The following is a 12391-nucleotide window of genomic DNA, read 5'->3' on the forward strand; positions in this document are numbered from 1 at the left end:
CGATTTGGTAGTATCTAAAGCCGATCATACACATTTTTGGCGGTGAAATTTGACATTTTATAAAACAAAATTTTCCAGTCTCTACACATATTTGAACAGATTATAAAAAAAGTGAATCAAAAGCTAAATTTCTTGACTTTCATGACCGTTTTCTGATTTCGTGACTTTCGTGACCGATAGACACCCTGTCACATCTCTGGCCATCTCAATCACTTCTTAGCAGGAAGAACTTTCCTGATGACCGGGCAGTGCAAAGTGCAGCTGAGGATCGAAGACTGTAGTTTTCTTTCGTCATGGACTCCAATCGTTGGCCGAGCGATGAAAAAAGTGTGTAGCTGCAGCCATAACATATTTGATGAACCAGGTATTGCAGTTTCCATTTCCTTAGCCTTTGAAAGTAACACATGTCAATTGGCCATTACAATCGTTGGCTGAGCGATGACAAAAGTGTAAGGCTGCACCCAAACAATACTTTGATGAACCAGGTATTGCAGTTTCCATTTTCTTAGCGTTTGAAAGTAACACTTGTAAATTGGACATTTCAATCTCACAAACATGGTATATGTAACAAACAATAAAACCCAAATATTTATTTTTCATAAAGTCTTATATTTACAATATATTACTGGCATTTAGGAACAGGCGAAATGATAATGTTACCCATAACAAGATCAACCGTATCAAAGACATATTACATACACAAGTCAGACACACTCATTTACAAAGACAACTTACAATTTCTGATTGATATTACAATATATTTACTTATTATATATATTCACTTTACATAACAAACATAACAATGCGTGCGCACACTCACAAAAGCTTCCTCACATATACACATCTTAAATAGTGTACACGTATAGAAAAACTGGTGACAAAATTTCAGGTAAGATGTATTTCATGTGCTCATTCTACAGAAACGCACTATTAAAATATTGTGTACTCACTATATACGATTTTAAGCAACAAACGTTCTTTCCAAAGCTCTTATTACTGAAGAGTCAGAACAACACTGGTAAACAACATTATGAAACCTCGCTAATAAAACTGAATTATGAACTGTTAGTGTACATTACGCCCAAGCATCACTGTTGCACCGTTTCATAAATATGCGAACACGAGACAAAATTACAAGTAATATAAATAATGTGTAAAGTATCATACCACGCAGTTTTCAAAACCTGAAATATTACATCAACAGTTGTAAAAAAAAGAAACCCACTTGTAAAGCTCTAAACATGGCTGAGATAATTTGAACTAAATTTAAAACTTTTTTTTTTCAAAACATGGTATTTAAATCTGAAGATATGGATGATTTTTGTCAGTGTAACATAATATGAGAGATTACTATTACAAATCTTATGACTCTGAATCGGAAAACAAAATTTAGTTAAATATAATGTGGAAGTTCAGAAACATTTTTGGAATGTTGGTTTAGTCATATCTTTAAGAACATTTGATTTTTAATTTTAAATAAACATGCTGAATGCACTGAAAGCATTTCTCAAAATTATTTCTTGATAATTAGAAGTTAATTCAATAATTTATTTATATTCTTTATCTTCCCAGCTTGCATTCTTGCCTTAATTGAAAACTCCTTTTGTCAAGTGAGAGAATTTTTAAAGTACAGTTGGTGCACAAAAAGTATTCTTGTAGACACAATTGTATCAGTATTTTTGGAACGTAACATTTTAATTTCATTAATTTTTTTACAATTTACTCGGCACTACGAATTCCTTTATGGTAAGTATATTATACTTTAATATAAAGACCTTAGGTGACAACATACATGATAAACCACAAATTTATAGGAAATAATTTCATGACGGTCGCAAAAGATCCTAAAATATTACTTTCACGTTTAAAATAACATACACATTTAAATTTGTTTTTGGTTACAATACGATGCAAGACTTCTTAATTCTACGAAACTAATGGTCCAATGAAATTCTGTGTTGTTCAGTCAAAAAGAACGAACGTTTTCAAACGACTTACCAATTGCAGAAATTTCTCAAATATGATCTTATCTACATTATTATTTTTATTTTAAATACATTACATTGGAATTAGGAGTCAGAAAAATGTTTTCTAGTTTAAAAATACTCAAGTTTTCAAGTTAAATAAATGTTTTAAAAGAAAAAATAACTTCTACATCACAAGTAGCTAAACTCATTTGAAGAAAAAATCTTTATATAGATACAATGTATGTAAAATTGCTGTATAATCATAAAAAAAGACTATGTTACTTTCTACTACTACACTTCTTCACCATTTATCAACAACTATTAACGAACAATCTTCTATTCTTAATGATTCTATCTGGAAATATCAATTGTTGCTATATGTATCTTTGCTATCCAATGAAACTTCACCATCTAAGACTGAGTATGTATACACAATAGCAGACTATCGAATGTACCAATTCAAAGGATTTTTTTCTATCATAGGGTAAAAAGAAAAACACGTTTACATGTTGCTACATTCATAGACAAAACCTGTGTTATTTCTAATTGGTAACTTGTAAAAGGAGCAACTTCACATAAAAATAGATGAAGTTAATTTATTCTGATTTTTATTTTATTTATTTATTTATTTATTTATTATTTTTGTTTTATTGGATATTGTTTAATTTTAAATACTAATCAATTTGTTTTCTGACACTTACAAATTTATAAGAGGTTTATCACTCTAAAAAGAAAATAATTCAAAACTACATATGCAGCTACAAATTACATTGAAAAAATTTAATCACGAGAGCAGGGGTTTCAATTTTCAGTCTTACATGTCTAGATACAATATCATATTCAAAACTATGAATACTTATTTCTCAGTCAATTTATACAAATCAACATTTAACTGGAAAACACAGGAAATACCACAAACTAACTTTAACAGCAAGTAAGTTTATCATTTAGGATTGCAGAACTCGACAATCTTCTCGGATTTTGGAGGACTACAAACTCAGTACTTTAATACTGCTTTGATGGTGATACTTTTTTTTTTTTCAAAACCTAAATATTTACATAGTTTGGCACGGTCAATGTTTTCCAGCTACAGTAAGCAATTACATGCTATTTCTATCAATTAAGTACAACAGGTGACGATAATTTTACTTTGAATACAACTTTCGAAAATAAAGGAACATGCAGTATTGCACATCAAATACACTACATGAAAGAATAAAGGAATATTAATTTCTCAGTAGCCTTTTAATATATTTTCTATATCTGGTATTTTTTTAAGCTGTATTCATTAGTTACACAGTTATATAAAATAATACTTAAGTTGACAACGACCCCTTCAGATATTTCCATAGGAGTGATATAGCAATAGAAACTGTAACTACTTTCTTTGAAACGGTTGCCATTTATGGTGAAAACTTAAATAAAAATCAGATAATTGGCCATGTTCAATTTCTCTCTTCAACTAAAGCTATAAGAAGTGACGTCTGAATATAACATATACGAGACATTCCGACCGCTATGAAAATCATTTCAGGAAGAGGAACGTGCCAGTACTTTGAACGCTACAAGTGATAAACTATAATTCTAATAAAGAAAGAAAGCATATTTCTGCATATACTGGTCCCAGTTGTTCGAATAAAAGGAAAAGTCTATAGTTTGGTCATATGTAATTTGCACACCGATTTCAGCGACAATCCAGCCGCAAGGCACACTAAATTGGTTAAGGAAGTATTCCCGCTAGTGTTGTTAGTTTCATTATTATTTCGAGTCAGTCTCTTAATACAGTTTGACAACGAGACTATGAAAAATGTTCGAGATTTTCTAACGATCCTCTCAACGATCATCTCGTTTACCTAAATCAATCTTTTCCCTGTACAAATTTGTCAAATTAAGAACATAATGTAATAAGAACTTCGATACCCATTTTACGAGCCATGCAACTGTCTCTTACTCATTACTTTATCATTATAATGCCATCTTAAGGGCAGGCAATATCTTACAAGAAAATGAAATGGAAAAGAGACAGCATTTAACATGGAATATAGCTATTTTTATTTATAATAAAAAATGAACATTTCGTACTAAACCTTACATTATAGATACACATATTTAACACATTTATCCTTATTATATCATTATTCTTAATTGTTTTCTTAAATTTCGCAAATCTTGTTAAAAATCTGATCCGAATTTACACAAAGATTTCCGTAATTCGAAATAAACAATATACACCTATAGATTAGGACATGTTGAATATGCTTGTATATAATGTAACATTTTATAGAAAATATCCAGTCAATTACAAAGACTTCAATTCTATGTTAAAATGTACCCTTTCTACAATTTTCCCCGAAATACTGCCTGCTGTTAATGTACTACATGAATGAAATCTTTCTCTTTCTCTTTACTACTCGTTTAGTATAGTAAAGTTGTCTCTAATTTAGATTTCATATTAAAAATGATCAACATTATGACCGACGTGATAATTTACTGAAAACTAAGAATAGAATGTAGATACAGTGCAGGACTGCATGCCTTCTTCTAGCGAATAGCTATCTATGTTCTATACAGAGAAACTATATATCCCTCACCGTAAATATAGTGTGTTACCACATACAGTCAGGTTGAAACACTCACTTTTACTTTGAAGCCCTCTACTCAGTCTCGAAAGTGGCAATTTTGGTAACCAGGCTTTAGCAAAAACAACTTCAAAAATACAAAGGCTATGTGACTTTAATATTGTTTTAAATTTCCATGACGCTGACAGCCATTTCACGTAAGACAATATATTTTGCGGTTATAACGCCGTGTTTTAAGCCATCAACATTATATAAGCATTACTCAAGCCTCTAATCGATAAACATTAGGATGAAGTCAATTATTTAAGACTGTGAAAGTAACTATTAAAACACAAAAAATATTTATTTATTTGGAACAGTTATGTTTCGTTTCCTGCTATCATACCTATGGATAAAATTATGAAGCTTTTAGAAGAGATGCGCTGCTCATTTTTTTATAGCATAACTGTGCAAGAGAAAATTTCTAACCTCTCTGCAAAAGTATGTATTGAAACTGCACAACATCCGTTCTGGTAAAATAAGCAATTCAACGTATTACTGATGGCTTATGATTTTGGTGAATCTTACTCTACACATAAACCCTATTATGTCCATTAGATAGGAAACTTAAAATAAAATGACCTATGTATTTAAAATATGATTATACACAGTACAATTAATGCAAGCTGGGTTTAAATATTGATGGATACCACAAATAATCTTTCCAATAGTTTTATGTGCTAATTCACGAACTTATCAAATGCAATCAACCATCACCAAATTTCACTTAATACTTGTTGCACAAATAATCAATTTAAGACTTGGATATCACAGTCAATTATTTAACTATTAATTATACATCACAATTATTAAAGCATCACACAAATTTAAATATGTTGTTGGAATGTGCTTTTATACTTTACGGATTCCTACCGTACATTTAAGTACGTAACAGGAGCAAATGTATTTCACTACTGGTAACATCATCTTAAACCAATAACCATGACCAACTAACAAAGTATTATGACCAATTACCTTTACTCTAATGGTAGTAATCCATTTTCACTATAGCTAGAAAAATGAAATACAGAAAAATAAAAATAAATAAATAAATAAATAAAAAATTCTTGTAAACAATGCCCCGTGTTTGACGCATAGACTTGAATTTCTTCAGTACAACATTATTTGATGGCAAATGAAACAAACTAAGCTATCTCTACAGTCATACTGTTTAACCAGTTAAATATGCTCACAACTTAATGCTGATTACGATTGTTACCAAGAAATATTACAGGAATACAAAAACTACAAATTCACAGGAAATTAATTATTTTCTGAACTGACTTAAGAGGCAACAACGAAACAGAAAGCAATTTTAAAGGAACGGAACATCTATTTCTTAGCTGAGGCAAAAATAAAACACAGAAGCATTACATAAATCGCACGAGTGCACAAGAATTCTCAAACTGTTGCACATATCTGACACTCATACTTTCATTCCAATCGCACAATTCCACGACTACATCTGTCTCCTGATTTTCATCACTTTAAATATCAGGTTCCAATGAATAATGAAAAACTAGTCGATCGTTTTTGTGGAAGATAAAAATCTTTCCCCTGCACTGTGCATAGTGTCACTGAATACTTCGATCGACTAGGAAGTTGCCGAAGAAAGTAATACGAAATTTTTCAGAGTTGTAAGTGGCATCCTTTTCACTTGTACTAAACCAAGTGGCGCTCCTTAACTGTTCACTGCATCTTCGACATCTCGAACTTCGTTGTCATTATCTCCTGTGAAAAATTAAATGCTTAGACTTTTACTGTGTTATAATCGGTAAATATCATTAGCAACAAATATAAATAACTTCGATATCTAATTGTTAAGGAGATAGTGTAAAACACTATACTTCGTTGACTACGTCTGTAAGGGTTTTCCTGTACTGTTTCAACCAATTATTCCGTGGCCTTGTTCACCAGACTAAGTCATTCACATGAAAAAATTGAATCACTTTATTAGCACATATTGCACTTTTAGTGCAAGCGTTCTAAATTGAAATAAGATCTCTTGATAAGCTGGTTGTTTATGTATAAAACTTTTTACGGCGATTTATTTATGGAAAAACTTGAAATTTAACGATTCGGCTACAGAGTAAACGATTGAAACCATCTGTTACAGGAAACTGTTACAGACGCAATCATCGGAGTAAGTGTTTTACTTATCTGCGTAGCAATTAGATTTACGCTGCGTAATTACGGTCTTTAAATAAATATTCTTCACTTATTATTATGACCGGTTTCTTCAAGTTTATTTTTCGTTTTCCTATTTAGTTATTGACTTTCATGAACTCTATAATACGAAGAGGACAGGTAATAATTTGGTATATTTAGTAAGTTACGAAGGTATTAGGAAGCCTGTAGATTCGATTTACCTAGGTGTATAAGTGGAAATTTTTCAGGTTCCAAATTAAGATCCGAAAATGACAGGTGTTTACAGCTAGTAGTATATAAATCATAAAAGGTAATAGCTAAATAGTCGAAACTTCACTAATAACCCCTCCCCCATATATATATAAAGTAATTATAGTTTACAGCACAAGTCATTCCATTTCCAATACACCTATTTTTATCCTTGTCAATTATTTTTTTACCACTATTTTTCATAAATGCTTTTCGTTCTATATTATCTCTCATTATCATTTCTTTATTAACTTAACTGCGTATATTTCAATTCTTTTTATTCCTTTTCTATAATTATTCATATATAAATTTCTCTCTTCACCTCTCTCTCTCTCTCTCTCTCTCTCTCTCTCTCTCTCTTTCTCTCCCCACTATTTCGGCTATTCCGTCGCCATTTCTCTAATAAACCCTTTCTACTTTCACGTTGGTAACACTATCATGTGACTTTGCATTCCAATAGGGTGCTCGCTCACCTGGACGCTTCATAGTTAATTTGATATTCTTTAATTTTTGGTTTCTTTTTTTCCTAATTCTCCGTATCTGATGAAACATCAAACGGGAGAGTTTACGGTATGCTCTTAGTACTATGTGATAAAGTTTTACAACTTTCTGGTAAGTAATTGATTTACGTATATCTATCTATTTATCTATCTATCTAGGAGAAGGGGGCGCTTTTTAGCAGCCGACACACTTGCTGAGTTGCAATTAAGAAATTACAGCATAGTAGGTTTCCAGAGGTGTACCGATTTTTAAAATCACACTGTATAACCTTTCGAATGAGGTAACATTTTCTTCGATAATTCCAACTCAGCAGGTTTCGGGAGCTAGAAGGGTAGCTTCCTCTCTCTCTCTCTTTCTCTTTCACACACACATATATATATATATATATATACAAAAAAGACTATATACTCATACAACCTATTTTGCATACACAACAGGACTTACTCTATCACACCCAAAAAATCTGCACTTTATCGGACAATATATATATAAAATTCATCAGCCCGTTCAACTCATTAGCAAATACATATTTTAAGTATAAATTTAAAGTTGGACGTGGTTTCGGGTTCGATTTACAGTGGGACAGCATTACAATTGGAGAACACACTAGGGTGGTTCGGATTACACCTTACACTGGTGGCCAAAGTTTTACGTAACCTCGTTGCTAAAAGAGACGCCAAACGTACACAAACATACACAATTTACTACAATAGAAGTTTAATACTTCAATACACAAAGTTAGCATAAATTGTAATAACTTACCTCGTCAGAATCCAATATAGGTAAAGCCCTGAAAATACAAATGAAATAAACAAATGAATACAAAAATATTTATTATTGAATTGTATTCATATTCCCTGTCACCTATAACACTAGGTAAAGTGTCAAGATTAAAGAAAGAAGAAAATGATCTTATTTTCATTTACTAAAAACTTCATTTCATACTTTTTTAAAAAAAAAAGAAGAAGAAGAAGAAGAAAAAGAAAAGAGACAGAAAAAATTAAATTAAATCTTTGTTTTACGTCCCATGGTTATGCCGGTTAGGCTAAAGAAGACGGTGATGATAAGAAATGAATGAAATAGTGGAATGAAGAAAGTGGGAGGAAACGGAAAAACCCCGAAAAAAACATGAGCACGGTGTTTGTCAACCACAAAGTCCACACGGCGCGAGCTGGGAGGAAAGACAGAAAGAACGACTTCATCTATATAACAACTCCAATATAACAACTCTAAACAGCCATTATAAAAAGTTTTAATGTAGCAAAATATATTTTTATGTGAATTCACAGTTCTGATTTCATTGGTGACAGCAGCTTATTTTTCCTCCCTAAAATCCAGAGATTTAGCATTCAGAGCTTGAAAACAGTATATTTTAAGCGCTAGAAAATTTCAGAGATAATTATTGAAAATTCACGATTGTGTTTTCGAAAAATTTCATACTTACGACGCTTACAATTTACTAATAAACATGTTCACACACTTACGTATCAGCCAGAGAAGGAAGGATATTCTCTTCAACCCATTTCAAGTCTTCTTCCTAACAAACAAAATAACATCAATTAGTACAGAAAAAAAATAACTAGCCGTATAATATTGTGGATATAATAAGTGGCATTATGAATATTTTGTACACGAACATTGGAGTTCGCAGTTTATTGTGTAAATATCTAAGAACTGAAAATTAGAGCCAAGTCATTAAGTATTCTTTTTTTAATTATATCAAATCAATTTTAGAATATAATTTCTCAAATTTATTGGCTCTAAAACATGGTATAGGTTATGGAATAATTGATGACACGTTCTGTACTATAAGTGGTCCAGAGCCTAACTTCGACCCCATACAGGAGTAGTCGTGTTATACTGGGGAGCAAATCCCTCCCTATCTTCACAGGAAAAAGAAAAAAAATAGTTTTCTTTCTAGAAATCAAAGACAACTGAACAAAGTTGTTACTGAAATAAGCTTTCGTCGTTTTTCAATTACGAATGCGTAGAAATGTTAAGAATCGAATTATTAAAACAGAACAAATAAACTTTGTTTTTGTTAATCCATTTAAGAAGTCACCTTTTAAGTGCGACAGGTTTGAGAATAGTACTTCTATGCATTCGCATTACTATTTAACAGTTAATAATATGGTAGTTCTAAATTTTGGGACCGATAATTGTGAATAGTCTTTCCGCTATTCTTAAACTTTCTAAACAATGTCCAAATCCAATAACATTAATAATTACGATATAAAACATTACCAGTTTATTCCGTACATCTTCGTTATAAATATACTGCCTTAATTTCAATGTATAAAATTTTACAGCTTATTTAAATTCAACTTTTAGAAGCTTACAAAATCTTCATTCAAAACAATGATTACTACAAATTACATCTGTTCTTCTTTTATGTATTTTCTATCTAGACATGTACATCTACAAAACCGTTCAGAACAAATTTACATGAACATTATTTGGATTACAATACTTTCGGGTATTCTTGAACTGTAGGCAAATTTTCCATGTGAGTTTTCCGGATTCTTTTATCCGAAACATAATGCATTTATTGCAGTAATGTTCAAACCTACGCACTATTTGGTCACAATAGTGAGTAACATGCATTAATTTCCCAAGCGAGATGGTAAATGAGTAGACAGTACAACGATTGTTTAATAAATTCATGAACGGTAATGAATTTATTACAACGACGCACACGCTACACCACCACGAGACACTCAGGGCCTCTATTTGGGGCCGATAATGACCAACTATGTGAGAAATTGGGATAAACACACAATTGAAATCCAGAAATCATTCGCCTACATCTGCACCAGCTTGGAAAACAGTATAACATGGGATGATGAGGTGCACATGAGTTGACTGCTGCTCAGAAAGCAACATGAGCAGATACCTACAGTGCTGGAAATTGGTATAAAGGCAGAGGGACATTTGAAAATAGAAGAAGGCAAGAATGTCGAGGATGGCTAAAGATGATATATTTACAAAGTAACATTGTAGACTGTACAAAATCAAAGGCATATCGTTTGCTAATATGTCACCGACACGCGTAGTTAACACAAAAATAGAAATTAAACCATTTTCTGGTGGAAATTATTATAAAGGCACCCATTGCCTTTGGCAAAAAATAAAAATACAGTGTACGGTATAGAATGGAAAATAGATGTTCAGTACTTGATTGACCCTAATTTCTTCTAAATGAGTTGGAATATACGCTCCGGCATTGTTTTTATGAGATATGATAGTTGTTGCAGTGGAATCACTGACCACTTTTCTCGTATCGCGTTTTTCAACTCAGCAACCGTCCCAAATTGCCGACCATGGACATTGCGATAAACATTGCGCGCAAGGATTCCCCAGAGGTTTTCTATCGGGTTAAGATCCGGGCTTCTCGCTGGCCACTCCCATAACTTTGATGCCCTTACCTTCAAACCACAGTCGGGTTGCTGCTGCCCTGTGGCTAGCATCGTTGTCCTGCTGGAAAATCAGGTTCTGATCGTCCAACTCCTCATACATCCGCAGCAATTCTATTTCTAACATGTCTATGTACGTAGATGAATTCATTTTGATGTTAAGCATGCAATGGTGGATGTACCTTTAACACAAAACGCTGCCCAAATCATAACACTTCCTCCACCAAAATTTCTGCTCATTTGTACTTGCTCCTCTTTCCTAAGGTCATGCCAATAGTATTGAAAACCATCCGGACTATCTAAATTGAACTTCTTCTCATCACTAAACACAACGTGATTCCATTCGGATGTCCACGACATATGTGTTTCCGCAAACTGGAGTCGCGCCTGCTTGTGCGTCGCACTAAGGGGTGGTTTACACTTCAGTTTCTTGAATATAAGATGTGGATCTTGATTCAAAATTTGACGCACTCTTCTGGATGTGACAGGTAAGTTGCAAGCAGCAACAATTTGGGAAGATGACATACTTCCAGCCCTTGCCTTGCGCACAATTAATCGTTTTGCAGCCTCCGAAAGTTTTCTTGTTCTACCATACTTCCCGTTCTTTCCGTATTGTGCACCCAATCGAACGTTATTATTAATTACACAACTTGAATGATTTAGCTGTTTTGCAATTTGCCGATTTGACAGGCCCATATCCTTGTACGCACAGACACGTGCTTGTTCCCCACTCGACAACAATTTTCCACGAGGCATGGCCCACACAAGCTCACAGACGTTCGCACCCGCACTTCCCTTATCGCACTGTGTCAGCGGATTCTCAAAGTGGCAACAGGAGTAATGCTGAACGTGTAGAGAGCGCCAAACAACAAGTGACCATGGGTGCCTTTATACCAATTTCCACCCGACAATCGTCTCATTTCGCTTTTTGTGTAAATTATGCGTGCCAGTGACGTATTAGCAAACGATATGCTTTTGGTTTTGTATAGTCTACAATGTTACTTTGTAAATATATCATCTTTATCCATCTTCGGCATTCTTGCCTTCTCCTATTATCAAATGTCCTTCTGCCTTTATACCAATTTCCGGCACTGTATGTTTGTTTCTTGCCCCATCAGAGAAGGATTCGTTTCTAGACAATGCGATGGGAAGTGGGCTCTTTACGATACTTGACAGCATCACTGTCACTGGTTTGCACCACATGAACCCATTTCTTAACAAACAAAACCATCCCTGCATCAACTCCGTCTTTGGTGAACTGCTCAAGCTATGATGTGTCGAGGACTGTCCAACGCAACTGTAAACCCAAAGCATTTACCACGTATACGTGAAAAACTAAAACCGTGAACCCAGTGTCTGTATCGCAAAGGTCTCCTGATACCATTACCCGATTTGGTTGGGAAACAATTTATCTTTCATATTCCCCCGATCACTATAGTGTTGAACTGACATTTTCTTCTATTCGTTATGCAAACATCTGCTGGAACAACGGTTT

At 33.2% G+C, this 12391-nt stretch overlaps 1 protein-coding gene across 1 annotated transcript in view; it reads right to left on the reverse strand.

Moving 5' to 3' along the window:
* Positions 1 to 565: 565 nt before the first annotated feature.
* Positions 566 to 12391, reverse strand: part of LOC145685941 (transmembrane protein 87A-like) — a 70068-nt gene continuing 58242 nt past the window's right edge. Inside the window, exons 16-18 of the mRNA XM_081758716.1 lie at positions 8968 to 9020; positions 8246 to 8273; positions 566 to 6316 (exon numbers count right to left, since the gene is read on the reverse strand). Coding sequence (XP_081614842.1) covers positions 6275 to 6316; positions 8246 to 8273; positions 8968 to 9020 — 123 coding nt within the window. The 3' untranslated portion in view covers positions 566 to 6274. The remainder of the gene's footprint in view (positions 6317 to 8245; positions 8274 to 8967; positions 9021 to 12391) is intronic.

The sequence above is a fragment of the Thermobia domestica genome, chromosome 5 (assembly GCF_964235325.1).
Source record: "Thermobia domestica chromosome 5, izTheDome1.hap1.1, whole genome shotgun sequence".
Lineage (NCBI taxonomy): Eukaryota > Metazoa > Arthropoda > Insecta > Zygentoma > Lepismatidae > Thermobia > Thermobia domestica.